At 32.9% G+C, this 18305-nt stretch overlaps 2 protein-coding genes across 2 annotated transcripts; both read left to right on the top strand.

Annotated features, from left to right (window-relative positions):
* Positions 1-204: 204 nt before the first annotated feature.
* On the top strand, positions 205-12963 carry LOC149788836 (uncharacterized). Its single transcript, XM_089973554.1, has 4 exons — positions 205-438; positions 9091-9229; positions 10333-10680; positions 12667-12963. Exons 2-4 carry the CDS (start codon positions 9170-9172, stop codon positions 12961-12963), a joined length of 705 nt encoding a protein of 234 aa, XP_089829680.1. The 5' UTR covers positions 205-438; positions 9091-9169.
* Positions 12964-13226: 263 nt separating this feature from the next.
* Positions 13227-15757, top strand: LOC149788837 (uncharacterized). The gene is made up of 2 exons (XM_089975794.1): positions 13227-14203; positions 15625-15757. The coding sequence occupies exons 1-2, from the start codon at positions 13265-13267 to the stop codon at positions 15730-15732; spliced, it is 1047 nt and encodes a 348-aa protein (XP_089831920.1). The 5' UTR covers positions 13227-13264; the 3' UTR covers positions 15733-15757.
* The last annotated feature ends 2548 nt before the right edge of the window (positions 15758-18305 follow it).

Below are 18305 nucleotides of genomic sequence, written 5' to 3' on the forward strand. Positions count from 1 at the left end.
GCAATGACAGAATGTCATTGTTCACCAATATACGATACTTGGTACTCAGGGCAAAAAGGGTTTCACCTTTTTTTATCCTAAGCCAAGTAAAAAAACATATATTGACAAAGTCTTTTCTAAGAAACCTTAGCTGAATTTACTCGATCTTATTCCTGGAATTTAATCTCCAAGTCGATAATTTGTCATGATTTTTGTTTGGCATTTGTACATTTCATTTATCTAATTTTTATCTGTTAAAACTATATCACTCGTTTTTTATTTGAGATCTCTAAGTTCCTTTTCAAATGCACAGTATTGTAACTCTAGGTGACGTCTTATCTCTCCCATAGTTCATTGGGCGAATGTACTCTGATAATAGTTCAAAGTTGCCTATTGCTTAGAGCACATGCCACAAAGCATTCATTCTTGGATAAGTCGTATTAATGAAGGATTTTGACGGTAAGTTACTTTATGTACTTTTGAATTTTATTGCTTTTTATTCAAAAGGTTTTGACACAATAAATATTTTGTTCTAGAAATATATATTATTTCAGATTTATTATAATAAAATCTACAGCCTTATTAAAATTTAAAATTGGACGGGTCTTTAACAAGTATATGATTTACATCCAAGCGATACATACATAACATATATGCAAAGTTAAGTAATCTAAGCTTGTTACAATTCAAACTTATATCCGTTGTTGTCGCCGAAATACTTCCACGTTATTAGTGTACTTTGATAGATGCGGTATCGTGACAATACACGGTACTACCGTAAAATAATATACTGTGAGAAACTAAGTGAAGGAAAATAAAAATTGCATCACTTCAAGCAGACCAAGGTAATGTCAACATTCATTACGTACAAGAATGAAAATGATCTACATGTAACAAAATGTTTCGTGCCGTGTTCTGAAAAAAAAAATTCAAAATCACCAAAATACCCGTACTTTTATCAGGGAAAGCAATGTGCACCCATATATCACCATACCCTTTGATTCGTATCGATTTCATGTTGAATGTAATCGTCTATATTTAAAGCAATAGTTATCGTACATGGAGATAAGATTCTTTGTAAAAACAAGTAATCCGCCATTCATTTAACACCTGTTATGCAACCCGTGGGTCGCAACGGGTTATGTTGACATATTTATTAAGTTGTAATTTACCTGAATGAAGGCCAGGTTATCAAGAGGAACGTTAGTAAGAGCGCCACATACGTAATGTATATGCTGTAACCAATGTAATTATAATGCTTATTTTGAATGCACTAGACAAAATACTAACATAAAAATTTGTAATATGCAAAGCGAATATGAAAATATATCAGAATTTGATTTTTTATTAAATTGCGCCACACAAAAGAACATAAAGATAAACGTCAAAGTCCAGATATAACGTACAAGAATGTTGTAAAGTACAGTCAGTTGAGTAGGGATGAGAAAACTCTACTGGAATTGAATACATTGCGATCAGATAGATGCATATAATAAACGAATCCATGCGTCTTAAAAACAAAATCGAAAATAAAGTCGGCAAGTTCGTTGAACAATTATGGTTATCTCGCGCAAGGAACCGGAACCGGATGTGTCAACCGAGCCTTTCCACGAACTTTGTCAAAGATCCATAACAAGTCCACATAGCATACCATTAATAACTGGTGCATTTGTAGAACACATACAGTGATAGAAAATTACCATTAACTGTTGCGGGACATTTTAAAAATCTGTGATCAAACATAGCCGATATCAATCACACGAAATTTCCCTAAGGAATATTTCTTGTCTCACATTCTCTCTCTCTCTCTCTATCTCTCTCTCTCCCCCCCCCCCCCCCCCACACACACACACAACTAGAAACAATTAACAAAAGTAGACAGAGACGGAGAGAAAACAATAAACATTTTATCTGGATGAAAATCTTAAACTGTAACTTACACCAAGTAACCTGCAAGAATCTAAGTTGTAATAATGGTTTGTGTACTCATTCCATGTGGGTTTTTTTCTTCACAGTGTTAAACGATACCAATTACATGAAGTTACAAATCCTGGCTAGACAAGAGGGCCGTACTGTAAATTCCTTGGCTATGTGGCACACAAATACTGTAATCTAATTGATTCTTTGATTTCTTTTGTTTGATAGAAAGGTTATATAACAGACCATTTATAAATAGTTTAATGATTAAATGCGTACTCTCTCTCTCTCTCTCTCTCATTGTTGGACCTAGGACGGTAAAGCTGACAACAAAAACTGTCGAAGTGAGAGGTCGGAAGATTTAAAAAAAGATGAATTATATGATCATTATCAGTGGTAAGTCAAGCATTCTAATGACTTGGATCATATGATGAATATCAATGATAAGACAAGTATAATGATGGCTTGATTTATATGGTCAATATCAATGGTAAGTCAAGCATGCTAATGACTTCGATCATATGATGAATATCAATGGTAAGTCAAGCATCATAATGATTTGGATTATATGGTCAATATCACGTATAACTGGACAGTTTATATCTGATGAATTTTCATCCGACAATGACCTACTGCAGAAAAATGAGAATAATGACGTGGATTGTATGGTCAGTATAAATAGTAAGTCATGCATCGTGATGAATTGAATTTTTGGCTCAGCCTATTCTCCGTTCATTTCGACGTACTTGCTGGTGGTCAACTGATTGATTCTTTCTTCGATACATTGCTTCCAGAAGACAGTCTTCACTCCGTTGGATGTTTAGGTGTGTGTATTTGTGTGCGCTATATATAAAACAGACTTCTGAAAACTAGGATATACTACTAGTTTTACTCTCTACATGTGTTATAACTAAGATTTTTGTTTATACATACATACATACATACATACATCTGCCATCTTTGATGGTGATAAGACTTCCAATTGTTACCAACTGACCGAATTGTCTGCAATCTGATTGGATATAAACGGTCACGTGTTACTGATCAAATTGTTTTGATACATCATTTAACTCTCATGATTATATTTGTTTACCAGATTCCAGGTAGTTTAATATAAAGCTTTATCTGTACCAAAGCTTTACAGCATAATAATAACAAGACCCATCCATCCATATCCATGATTTCTAAGCGAACCTTGCAACCCTGGTTAAAATTCCCCATTAACAGTTAAAACAATGTAATTGCACAGTCACTCCTGCACTCCAACACTCACCCCTTTTGCCAACGAAAACATGTGGCAAGCTTTACAGAATATATATTGCATTTTGCTTCGGCAATATGTTCCACCAGCTGTTGTTAAAGGCCAGGGTTATATGATGAGCAAAGGATCTCACTAAAAATAGACAAGATCAGTTTATGCTGTATATATATATATATATATATATATATATATATATATATATATATATATATATATATATATATATATATATTGCCTAGAAACTAATAAGGTATATAAACAATGTATCTGGCTTGAATTAAAGAGGTTCTCAAAGGATTTCTTTGTTTCACGATAAATTATGTCTGGTATCGATCAGATATTGCAAATTGTTATGTTTGCCTAAACAAATCATTTTACACTATGGTTTGGAGAAGGGTTGATTCCTTTGTGACATGGGTTTATTTATAAAGCGGTACATATGACAATCCTGATATCGAAACGACGGTTACACAATATCGTAGCCGTATAATACATGACATTATTTAAGGAAAGGGAGTGATACAAATCAAAATATAATTTTATTGCAGCCATAAAGCGTTCAATTACGAAGCAGTATCACAATAAAAGATTTTTTTAAAGATAATGTGTTGTAACACCAGCTAAAGCACACTTTATTGGAACCCACTACAATACGGTATTGCATTCCCGGTGTGTAGATGTACCGATTTGAAAGATGCAGTCTGCTGGCAATTTTCGTCCAATATCAAATAGATATGAAATTTACAAAGAAAATAAATTACGCAATTGGATATTTTTGATGATTTTCAGCAGTTTCAGCTACACGTTTCAGTTAAAACGAGCACTGAAGAAATATTTATCGAAATTAAATATTTATGGCAAAAAAGCTCAGTAATAAACATACAAACCATTGCACGTATTATAGATTTAAAACTGGCATGTCTTGTCTCTGAACAAACACAAAGCACGGTGAGATAAAAGTTTGGCAGAATTACCTGAAACTAGTCGATTTGTTTTACTTTGTGTTTGTTCGGAGATATCAACAGGTTGGGTGTGGAATTTCCAACAGGTTACAGATACCTCAAAGCGCTGCAGGACTCGTTAAATCTTTGTACAGGTTCTACTTGTACTCCCAGATTAGATTATCACCAAATGAGTGTTATATGCCTCTAACCATTGGGAATATAAGCGATCCAACCAACAATTACATAAATATGAAATATGCAGGAATGTTAATTTTCCACCAAATCATGACCTGATATATAAGAAAAGGAAGAATAAAAACGCCATAAATTACAAGAGGTACTTGTAGTGACCATAAAAGTGAGTAATTGTAACATATATTCTACGTGTACAGTTTGGAAAGGTAGCAATTTATTTTCACAGTTCTTGTTTCTGCTAAATTTAGCTATTCATTTGTTATTTTATCATAGTGTAGCATAGAAACATATGAAGTTTTCAAAATTGCATAACAGGTTGTAAATCAAACTTGAAAAAGCTGTTGGTGTCTAAGTAGTTTTTCTTATTACAAAATGAGATGGCAATGAAACTTCGTAGAATCTGAAGCCTCCTTTTAGCTTGGAATAAGCCTTTCTATCAATATCGATTTAGAAAGCAACTATATTCTAAGATCCGCAAGATGTCACAGTGTAAGAGGAAATTGTAGAAGACAGAAGAGCAAACACAGTGAGTCAAAGATATGTAGATGCTAAATTATACTGTCATATTCAGTCGATAAACGACAATAAACTAAACACACAGTCCAGTTTAGAAGGGTGCCAAAACAATATTTATTAATCATTAGGAAATAATCAACGATTTATATTGATCTTGATAATTAATGTGTGTTTTGTTTACATCGCCAATCAAAAATGCACAACACAAACCCACAAATTCCATAATAAACTAACATGTTCATTGTTGAATGAAAGAACACATCTCGCTTTTTTTCAAAGGTCTACTTGCTACACTGGCCATAATTTCAGATAACTTGTATGCTGCTTTTTGACTTACCGAAACAATTAATTACCAGTTGTTTTAGCTTGGAATAAGCCTTTCTATCAAGAAATATAGAATATATTAAGATTTTTAAGGGTTTATCAACGAATGAATCATATTTCGTTTTTTAGTGGAGAACTAATATCTCCACCCTAACAACACTTTGAGCAAATTTGCTATTGATATATCGCCAATAGGTTTAGCTACGCACTTTGCAGTGCCTATATTGAGTTTTGATACCTCCTGTTTCTTTTTGTAAACAAATGTTTCAACCATTTAACTAAATGCAATTTTTTCTAACTTTGCCACGAATCATTTAAATATTTTCGGTAAGGTATCATTCCAATTGTGGTAGATGTCCAACTAGTGGCGCTTTTGTACTTTCAAAATTTCCTACATCTTTTGCCTTACATCTATTTTCTGGATCTCGTATTTTGCTGACATATGTTTGATTCTTTAATTACAGGTATATTTATTTTGGAACCATAGAATGCATGCTATTTACAATATTGACTTGAATCAATTTATTTCATTTCATTTTGTTTTTTCACCTCCTTCTCCAGAGATGTTCACGATGTCTCTTTTACTTAGATTCAACAGATCTTTGGGGTTATTTGCTCAGATGTCAGTATTGTCATGGACGTACACAATTTGTTGACTTGAATAACTTTTTTCTTCTCAAAATATGTTGATTTAAGCAGCAATACCATAAACTTGAATTTGAACATGCGGACGTGCCACATCGTTATCAGCGTACAAATAATATAAAATTGTACAATCATATATTTCACGCTTTTCTGTCATTTATGGTGCTGATTACTACAACAAAGACTACAACATACATGTATATAGCTATAGCTACGCCATCTTTTAATATCTAATTATCTCTGAATGGAAAACGTTTATAAGGAAAATAATTTAAGATTTGTTGAAGACAATTATATAATAGCACTATTAGTACAGCGATACAGAAGTACAGATAGAAATATATCGTACCAGTAGAATCACTCCACAGGAAACGTGTTGAAAAATATGAATGTAAACAAACAAGGAAGACAAAGATATATTCGCCAATGATAACAATGTTAAACTGGTCACGTCATTGTCAGATGGATTAAAATCGTAAAGTTTCTTCAGTTAGTTATTTTAATCAGTTTGTAAAATGAAATTAACGCTGATTACCCGACTTGAAACGAAAGTAGATATTTCACTGGTTATTTGTCATTCAAGTATTGTTTTAATATCTTCTAACATGTTAATTTCAAAACGAAAAGAAACACCTGAAAATCATGGAAAAGTGCTTAACAAATACATATGCATTGTCTGATTCATTTGTGGCTTTAGCACCAATTGTCGTACAGCTGTTTTGAAAATATTAATATTATTCAAAAAAAAAATGAAATTCAATAATGTAGATTGCTTCGATTGCCTAATAAAACGTACAGATAAAAGCAACAAATGGAACATGAGTCATTTAACGTCATAGGTTTTTAAATGTTTTCTCTAAAGCTCTAACACATTTAATTTCTGTCCATTTGCGAAATCCTCTTATCTTTATTTTGATGTATCTATATGTAATTTATTCATTTACTTTCTCTGTCTCCTTTTAAGTTCTCTATTCCTAGAAATATCCTTTTCTATATAATTTCTCTTTTTATTTTTCTTCAAGGATTGCAATAACCTTTTCTAGTTTAATTCATTTTCTCCTCCATATTTTGATTCTTATGACAGATCGTTGTGTCCATAGCTTCTTTTTATCCAATTCAATTTTTTTAAATGTTCACTTCTCAAAGAAAAAGTTTTAAGATTTCTTAAAAGTAGCCTCTGTTACAGTATAATTTATATTGATGTTAAGTTACACATTTTCATGTAAATACATATAAGGCGAACAAGATAAAAATGCAGCTGATTCCTAGCTGAGCAAAGCACCCGGGAAGTTTACTCACAGAAGCTTGTAATCCAGGCAGAGTTATCTTTAGCAGCCAAATCGTAAAATGTTTACAGGAATTAAATAAGTATGAATATTTAATAACAAAAAATAGCTAACATCACAAGGTGCTGTAAACGTGCTTTTATCAACGAAGTCTTTCGAAACGATTGTATCGATAAAACTACCAAAGAAACGTTTACACAAAAGATTAATCTTAAAACAAGACCAAATGGGAATGTCAGCCATTTATACATCGAACTATATCTACGACATTCTAAGGAAAGAAATGGAATAAACCACAAGTAAAATAAGAAAGAAAAAGCATCAGCGCAAACAGGGTAAAATAAACAATCTGTCACATGTTGTCGCAAAGATTGATGAGGGTCAATATGAGCAAGAAACAATGCAAGTCTCTGGTAGAGTGTACAATTCCTTACAGGGGCTGGATTTTGTTGCTGGATATTTCACGATTTGCGGTAGCTCAAAACTAATATTTTAATTTTTTATAAAAAAAGAAAGGAAACAAATAGGGATTGGCTTAATCAGTTGCGGGCTGTACAAGCTAGAAATGTACATGAAGGAATGGCTGCTTATGACGACAACAAAAGAATGCCAGTTCTGCAGTTAAAATAATTCCAAGCTGAAATGGCACAGTGTCTTTCATTATGCAAAATTATTATGATTTTATATTCATCTACTAAATCTGACACAAGTTATGGACTTTAGAACGTAGAGAGTAATATTAACTAAAAATGATTTAACCCATTTTATTCTACAGCTTGACCGTAAATCAAGATTTTTCGGTGTCTTAATTTCATTGCAATGTTTCTGTATGTTGCCGTCAATTAGAAATAGGAATCATTGATAGACTGAATATCAGTGTTACTTATGAAGACTGAAAGGCAATAACAGTTCACGCTATGCATGAGGTTATACTTTCCACGTAAGACTTTATATATATATATATATATATATATATATATATATATATATATATATATATATATATATATATATATATATATATATATATTTGTGTGTGTGTGTGTGTGTGTGTGTGTGATAGTAGTCATACCAGGAACAATATTTAGTGACGTACATTCTTCTTTGAGCTTTCATACAAAATCAGACGAGAAAGATTGAACAAAGAATTCAAGAAATTAGCATTGAATTAAACATGAACAATAATAATTAGCACGTAAAACGTTTCAGGTAAATATCGTTATATTAACTGATGCAGCTACTTATTTGGACAAAGTCACATGGTGCTCAGTTAGTCATTAGAGCTTACGAAGCTAATAAAATAAACTGAACGGCTTATAAAAGTAACACCCCAATTTGTGATTGCAAGAGTTTACTTACACATGTTATCGATGCATCTATAAAACATGTTTCTGATTATGTTTGCTATATACGTATATCTATAAAGGCTCCACTAAGGCTATCAATGCAAAAGAAATTGCTCGTAAAGTTATAATTGTAGCACACTAAAACATTTGTAACTCTTTGCCATTTCTTTTGTGGCATTGTGCCTTTATTTATGAGGTATAACAAATTATGAATGACTATAATTGTGTCAGACACTCCATGTAAATGTGTCTAGAGATCGCTTTACGTGTGTTGCGTCGTTAGTTTTCCTCATAGCGCTAAGATTGCATTAAGATGTAACAGTGAATAATGATGGGATTTGAGTAGATTTTCTATACTGCATTTAATATTATCGTATTCGAGTGTCAATGTGATGATAATAAAATACACTAGTAAATACAGATTCTGTATTTTAGCTTGCCCTATAAGGATACGAATCTGTGTGAAAATTGTTATACTGAGCTAGAAATTTTCTACTTTAACTTTTATCATCATATTTCTCCTAAAGGGATAAGAAGTGTTGATGTGCACACACACACAAAAAAAATGACTGAGCTAATGATATCGTGTTGTGCTACCATTTATATTTATAGTTGAAATGTTAAATTATCAAATAACAATATTATCACTTTAACTAAGTTAATTTTTATTTTAATAGGAAATATGAAGAATGACCTGACAATAAAATTAGTAAGCAGCCTTGAATAGTACAAAGAATAGAAGCGGAAGACATTTGGATGTTTACTTTGGACGATAATGATTCACCGGATGTTCCGGGGAGGGAGGATGACTGCAATGTAACCCCTTCTCTCTCTCTCTCTCTCTCTTTCTCTCTCTCTCTCTCTCTCTCTCTCTCTTGTTGTTTACGTACCATAACTGCACTGGACACAGTAATAGATACATATGATTTCTTTGAATAATACAGATAGTTCTAAGTACGTCCACCGGATCGTTATCTAAATAAGTTGCTAAGGAGATTTGTCAATCAAATATACTTGATGATGATGATGATGATGATGATTATTTCATTTCATTGTGAGCATGGTAATTGCCATCATCATTGCTACTTTTATCACTTATTAAGAAAGAAAAGAATGACAAAGACACATAGCATGTAGCAAGAGAATTGCAAATTAAATTCAGTATTTTTTAAAAACTAGCAAAAAAAGGTTTTGCCTTTTTCTATTTTACTAAAGAAAGTCACTTTGAACAACATAACGTTGAATTTGAATATAATAAATAAATGTTATCAATGAAGAAATTAACAATATATATATTATATTGACTGGTATATTAATCTAGAGGAGTCTAACATTAAATTGACTGGTATATTAATCCAGTGGAATCAAACATTAAATTGACTGATCTAGCATTAAATTGACTGGTATATTTATTCTAGAGGAGTCTAACATTAAATTGACTGGTATATTAATCCAGTGGAGTCTAACATTAAATTGACTAGTATATGATTCCATCGGAGTCTGCCATTAAATTGTTTGGTGTACGAATCCAGTAGCATCGACCATTAAATTGACTGCTTTATAATTCCATCGGAGTCTGCCATTAAATTGACTGGTATATGAAACCAGCTTAGTCTAACATTAAATTGACTGGTATATGAATCCAGCGGAGTCAAACATTAAATCCACTTGTATATGAATCCAGCGGTCTTATAATGTAAACGTATCGAAAATGATACCAAAATCTAATAGATTAATTAGGAACTTCATTCAGCTATCACAATAGAACACAAAACAACTTTAAGAATTTGTTAGAAATCTAGATTGCGTATTACGACAGCTATAACATGCTGTAACTAGTATAATAAAGTAATATTGTATGATGGCAACAATACTTTGCTGATGTCACATACCAAATTATATTTTAATACGTGTGCCAGATTCATGGGTCCAAAGAACAGGGTAGCAGTGTCAATATTGCCCGGAAGGAACTAATGGACAAGATAAAAGATCTGCAGAAAACAATTGGTCAGGACCCAAAAATAACCATCGAGAACTTTGAGAACTGGGGAAAAACCCAGAGAGCAGTAGTGCTTGCTACCCATCCGGAAACCCTTAACCAGTTAAGGAAGTTAATCTCCTCAGCCCGGGATATGGGATTAAAAGTCCGATGTGCGGGTGCCAAACACAGTTGGGCACCTCTCTTCGCTGACTCAGAACAGCTGCTGATTTACATGGAAAGAATGAGAAGTGATTACCCTAACACGGGAAAAATACACATGGTAAAGGTCAGTGTGCTGTATATTCTTCAAACAGATAAAAATAGAAAGACAGGGAGATCGGTGATTTACAGGCATATGTTTTTACCTTCACAATTTATATTGCCTGTCCACAAACTATGCAATCAATTCAAAGCTATAAAATGTACAATGCATGTCTAATAAAAATCTAAACTCTCATTTTCACTTCCTACTCTCTCCAAAGATTTAACAAGGCAATAATTGTAAATCACTGAATGTCAAATGTCAGCATGACGTACATAAAGTCTCTAACGAGATTATCGCTGAGACAAATAAATCCCTGTGTAGGCATCGTAATGTTTTACTTCCTGGAGGCCCTTTATACCTTTGTAAGAAATCTACAGAGATTATAATTCCATGGATGGAATTGTGTTGATTTTTGCCAATCCATATATTAATTATGTTCTTAACACTTGATCTTCAAATAGAAGAAAGAAAAATTTAGTGCAGCGTTTCAAGCCAGTAGTATATACAATTTATTCTTGGAGGTGCGAAAAGTAGTAATAGTAGTAGTAGTAGTAGTGTGTGTGTGTGTGTGTGTGTGTGTGTGTGTGTGTGCTATTCATGGCCACCATAAATGACTTCCTGTTATGGAAAGATACTGTAATCATTATGTTTCCATCATATGTTTCAGTTTATTATAAAAATAGAGATTCATAATGCAATATTATATTAAATACTCGTAATACAATATCATATTCAACACTCGCAATAAAATATCATATTCAACACTCGTAATACAGTATCAGATTCAACACCCGCAATACAATATACTGAACACTCGTAATACATCATATTCAACACTCACAATACAATATCGTATTCAACACTCGCAATACTATATCATATTTAACTCTCGTAATATAATATAGTATTCAATACTCGTAATACAATATCATATTCAACACTCGAAATACAATATCATATTTAACTCTCGTAATACAATAAAATATTCAATACTCGTAATATATAATTATTATTATTATTATTATTATTATACACTCATAATACAATATCATATTCAACTAGTTGAAATAATTTTTACCTTTCTTTTATTCTTAGATTCGTTTTAATCCTGCGGTTCAGCTATGTATCATTATTTTAGCTTATATTTTTTTATTCTCTTATCATAGCCAATCATTCTTAGTTAACACAGTTAAGCGATGCCTGAGTAGTGAATCTGTCCGTATTAAAATGCCTGAGTAGTGAATCCGTCACTTTTAAAATGCCTGAGTAGTGAATCCGTCACTATTAAAAATTCCTGAATAGTGAATCCGCCACTTTTAAAAATGCCTGAGTAGTAAATCTGTCACTCTTAAAATGCTGAGTAGTGAATCTGTCAGATTAAAAATGCCTGAGTAGTGAATCTGTCAGTATTAAAATGCCTGAGTAGTGAATCTGTCAGTAGTAAAATGCCTGAGTAGTGAATCTGTCAGTATTAAAATGCCTGAGTAGTGAATCTGCCAGTATTAAAATGCATGAGTAGTGAATCTGTCAGTAGTGAATCTGTCAGTATTAAAATGCATGAGTAGTGAATCCGTCACTATTAAAAATTCCTGAATAGTGAATCCGCCACTTTTAAAAATGCCTGAGTAGTAAATCTGTCACTCTTAAAATGCTGAGTAGTGAATCTGTCAGATTAAAAATGCCTGAGTAGTGAATCTGTCAGTATTAAAATGCCTGAGTAGTGAATCTGTCAGTAGTAAAATGCCTGAGTAGTGAATCTGTCAGTATTAAAATGCCTGAGTAGTGAATCTGCCAGTATTAAAATGCATGAGTAGTGAATCTGTCAGTATTAAAATGCATGAGTAGTGAATCTGTCAGTATTAAAATGCATGAGTAGTGAATCTGTCAGTATTAAAATGCATGAGTAGTGAATCTGTCAGTATTAAAATACCTACTCGATCATCAACAATGAGGACAGTCTCTGTTTGAATCAGTTCTGGTCATTTTCCCCATCTCCTTTCTCCATAGGGCAAAGACAAAACTGTTGATGTCCACATAATGGCTGGTGTATCAACAGAGGAATTCAAACAGTTTGAACTGGACAATGCTATCAATTTACCGTGCAACACCCTCCTGACCATTGTCCAGACGGTCGGTGTCATCATCACCGGATGTCATGCAAGTTTCTTACATCTGTCCATCTCTCTGTATGACTCTTTTCTAAAGCTAACTATAAATGGAAATGTTTTAGTCCTCTTTGTATCTTTGTTAAGGCTTGTTAAAGACCTTTATGTTCCGCTAGACCCTCCATCACACTCGGTGTAAAGACCTAATAATGTTTCCTACCTTAAATATATTTTCAGCATGTTTTTTATGTTTTCTAATCTGATGGCGTTTGTTGTTTGTAATCATATCATTATATATGTTTTTATGTTATATGTGTTGTCTAATGTTGTAAATCGCTTAGAGCTTCTAAAGATTAGGCGCTAAACAAAGTCCTCATTATTATTATTATTGTTATTATTATTATTATTATTATCATTATTATTATTGTTTTAATATATTCCCTTCCTTTTAACAGGGTGTTGGCAAAGACTGCAAATGTCCGTGTGACTATGTAGTTCAGATGAGAATTGTTGACAGTAACGGGCGGTTGCAAACCTATACTAAAGATACACATGGCGAGGAGATGATGAAAGCTGTCACAGCTAACTTTGGGCTGTTTGGGGTTGTATATGACCTGACTCTCAGATTGGAAAACAAGCAAACTGTTGTCCAAACGATCAACGACTACTTCAGCGTGCATCATATTTTCTTTACACAGGGTGTGATGGAGGGTCTAGCGGAACATAATTGGTCGTTAGAACTCTTCTGGTTTCCTATGAACTCTACGTGGCCTATCTGCGAGTACAGTGCACGTAATGATGAAGTCTGGGCTCGAATAATCAACAAAGTTGAGGAAGGTAACTATGAACTGTCAGACGAGACTCGTTACAATAAACAAAAATGGTGGGACAGGAACTTTACTGAAATGTATCACCGTTCTCAGGCTCTTTTCAAGTATCCTTCAACGTTTCGAACTATGCAACGAATTGGCTTCTCCATTTTGAAACATATAATGTATCCTAGGATGGAGATACTACACGAGAAACTGACAAATGCAATACACTTCCGGAATTACATCGAAAAAGTATCCGTGAACAATATGGAATTTGCTTTTGACTTAAGCGAGCAGCGGAATTACGATCTCATTCGTAAGGCGTGTCAGCTTGTCATTGAGGAAGTAGAGAAAGAATACAAAATGGGTCGATATCCTCTTAACGTGGTGATGGAGATGCGATGGATGTCCCACAGTGATGCGTACCTCTGTCCTGCTACGATTGTGAAGAATAAAAACGCTAAAGACCCCAAAGTTGTCTACCTTGAGATATTATCCCTAGGTGGAACGAAAGGATGGGAAGACTTTTGTGTGGTGATAGGCACTAAATGGATGAAATTAGGGGGAGTACCACACCTGGCTAAACAGTGGGATTTCCTGCCCAATATCCACAGCTACGTGAGAAAGGTACATTTACTAAGCTCCATTAGAAGTTTTATGGAAATGTTAGCAAGATAAGTGAGGCTTCAACAAGAATTTTATAAGCATAGCGATTCCCAAAATCTATGTTTATAAAACACTGAATTTACTTGATTCATTGCAAGTGTTGGATCAATAAACGTTTTAGGTCTTCGTATTCTTTTGGGTAACACTTCAAGAGTAACATTTTTTTGCCATTAAATTTAAAACTGTATTCCGTAAACCATACTCAACCTATCCACAAATAATTAACAAAAACTTATATAGGTGTCTATTTGAAAAGATGCATGTGTTCACTTCATTATTTGCATTCTTCCTACAGCTTTCTTCCAGAATAGTACAGTACAGCAATTCTAAGTCCATTACGTATTTCATAGTGTGTGTGTGTGTGTGTGTGTGTCAACGCTGATTACACTTGAGATGTTTAGCTGTCAAATAAGAAATCTAAAACTTAGTCTTTTCTTTGACCTCATAATTTTGTCTGTTAAAATTCAGAATATGTATTAATTCTTCTTTAAACTAAATTTCATATTAAGTGGAAACCCTAGAGTATGATAAATAATTATCAGTATGTCTTTCATTTAATACGGTTATTGGTCTGATTAAAATTTTAATAAATAAAGGCTGGGTCTAATTTTGTTTATATTCATTATGTGCCGGGGTGCTCTCTCTCTTTTTGTTTCTCTATCTCTCTCACACACGCACACGCACACACCCCCTCCCCCACATACACATAGATAGATAGATAGATAGATAGATAGATAGATAGATAGATACTATACCCGGCACAAAATGGTATGGTTTAAACCACTGCATATGATGTCCGGCATATTAAGCCACTGAGATATAAACAGTTGTTAATAAGATTTATGATGAGTTACAAAATACAATTTCAGTGAGAACGTTTGTACACCGTAAAAGGGTGCCTTTATTTAAAACATGACCCTCTGGGGGTAACTCATTGTTGTAGAATTTAAAAACAGTTGTCATTAATTTAATTTAAGTTTTAAAGACAATTTATTTTTATTCGATCTTCAGGGTAAAAAACGCTTAGATTTGATCAAAGGAAACGAGAACTAGATACTAACTTTTCCGCGTTCATGTGTTGTTTTAAAAATAAATTAAACCAGGATACCTAATGGAACACAGCGAGCATTGATACATTGTGAACACTGTATTTCGCTCTATATTAGAAGCACTCGATCACAAAAAACGGGAACAAAGGCCCGATTAGCATATATATATATATATATATATATATATATATATATATATATATATATATATATATATATATATATATATATATCGAGAAGAGAGAAAGAGATGGAGGGGATTGTTATATAGAATGAAATTGAGGATTCCTCTTCTAACTCACATTTCCTATTTGGTTCATTCCTCTTTTTCAGAAGTTCGGCAGTCGTTTTGACAGCTTTAGACATCAACTGCAGCAAAGTGGAGCCGACCCTGACAATATGTTTTTAAATAGCGGATTGAAAAAATTGCTATTCCCTTAAAACTTAGTTACTAATTGTTCAGTAATTTACATACTGAAAGAACCTTTTTGGATTGTTTTAATGACTTGACGACGGTATTTACTAAGCACGTGCGTATAGATACCTATATTTTCACCGGTGTCTTCTACAAATTACGAAAGAAATGTATGTAGTCAATAATACGTTCGCCATTGTGATAGATGCATTTCTGTGCTCTTTAAACAATGCAGATGTCTTATAGACAGTAACAACAACAAAGACCGGTATGTTTACGTTTTATATGCTAGGTTATAAATACTAGCCACATGGTGTCGATTATAAGCTAAGTTGTAACATTGTGACGTTAACAGACTCCTAAAAACAAAGAACGAATCAGATGCAGTGAAAAAATACATAGATAGATGGCAGTGATTTTGCCCTAGATAATTGTTGTATTTTCTCGGCAGGAAATAGTTCTTCATTGCATATTAAAAGTCGTTTGTTTTACTATATCCTTGATAGGGTAATTGCTAGGCATCATATTAACGACAACCAATTTCTTTGTACTCAGAGTCTATCTTACCCTCAGATTTTCGTATTCAAAGTTACCGATCTTTATCAACTGTTGATGACTGGTTCAAGCGATAACCTTGCGAGACTTAGCAAATACATTTTATCCAAAATAAAATACTTTGTTTACAATGTACTCCTTCTTCGATCTTTATCTCATAATCAATGTGTTTTTGTTATGCGTGTAACCAGATGATGCTGATGTCGTTTATATTTTATTTATTGTTCAATTTTAGTACCTTTATATCATGTCTAAATATAGACTAGACTTTTTATTTAAAAAATTAACTGCTAAGAGCAATACAGATATGTCTCATATTGTAATATTGTAATATACTCATTGACTTTAGTACAAAATTCGCTTCTCTCTCAAGAATTAACGAATGGCTAAAGGTTATAGAATAGATAGTGAAAACCATTATGCTTGGAAAAGTTTTATTCGAAGAAAATAAACACCAAGCAGAGTTACATTGACAGCTGTATGAGGAGTCGCAGGCTATCTTCTCTCTATCTCATCTACTTCCACTATAGTGGTATCTGGTGAGGCTCTTCACAATTGGATACTTTAGTTCAAATCATGTCTTATTTCATCAGTTTTGGGACCAAATATTTGGATGAAAGTGCAAACAATATACACAATTTTAAGAACCATCTACGTTATATCAAGACATAAAGTCCTGTGGAATGTTTGCATATGGTCAATCAGGTTTCTTCTATCCTTTATGGGGAAGACTAGGTGAGACTCTGTCACCAGATCTGTTCACATTTGTGCTTAACGAACTTTAAAGAATATTTTTCCGCAGTATCAATGTACTGGAATAAACATTATATCTACTAAACATTAAGCCGTTGTGTAACATAAAGTGTTGGTCTAGTTCTATAAATATGATGTCATTTCCCTTGGTACAGATATAGACTCTTAAATCATTCTTAACTCATGATAAATGTTATCAACAGGACTTCCTTTCAAGTTTAGAATTTTATTGTTCCGGTCATACTCTGACGATTGAGACATGTTGACATAGTTTCGAATTTTTATATACTGTGAAAAGAAAAGGCTAAGAATTTACGAAGATAAATTTTATTTGAGGGTTCAATGTAATGAATACAATCTCAGATAAAAATATTGAGAAAAGGTTGGATGAAATAATAGATTATCATAAAATGTGTTAATATTGTGTCTGATCTTAACACCTAGTGCCTTGTGCAATTTAGTTACTTTTCTACATTGTGTGTTAAGATGAAGCGAAACTGGTGATTTTCTGTTAATGCACATGTACATTAATATTACGACCTGTTTGTATTATATTGTTTTATAAGTACTACCGGCCTTGAAGCCTGAAATTGTGAATAATTGTGTCATACTTGATGATTATTTTAGTAGAATGAACATGCTTTGTATGATTTTCGAAATTATGAGAGTTGAATACAAACTATGCTAAATACAAAATTATGATTTATTTGTACCAAACCATGACAGCCAATTTTCACTGTGTTTTCAAACTAGTTGAAAATATTATTTATATTTTTGTCCAGAATTTAAATATATCTGGGCCTTTCTTTCTAGGAACTGTATCTCGTTTAAGATACGAAATTTAATGTTGCACACGCCAAAACGGAATACATTTTGCTAGCAAAAACGTACATAACTTCCATATTCCAACTGACAGTTACCACTACCTCCTTTCAATGATATAATACTGACAAGTCTGCTTTATAGTGTGAAATCTGAAATTTAAAAAATACCATAATTATTGAGAATATAAGAAATTAAATATCTATGAATCATTATAAAATTCAGGAAAGAGCTGATTAAAGTGCCTGAATATATCAATGCTCAATGCATAGCGTATTCTATCCTGTTTTACATGAAAAGAAGACCATTAGTTAACAAGAAACAATTTTAAACTATGGAAAAGAGTTACTACTTATATGGAATACGGTGAGCTGTATCGATATTTAAATCGAATACATACTGGTTGGGTTTTGGAATGAGGTAACAAATGGAAAAGACAACTTGTATGACTGAGTAACGAGTCAAATAA

This window comes from Sinohyriopsis cumingii, chromosome 11 (assembly GCF_028554795.1).
Source record: "Sinohyriopsis cumingii isolate HCF-2022 chromosome 11, ASM2855479v2, whole genome shotgun sequence".
In the NCBI taxonomy this organism is placed as follows: Eukaryota; Metazoa; Mollusca; class Bivalvia; order Unionida; family Unionidae; genus Sinohyriopsis; species Sinohyriopsis cumingii.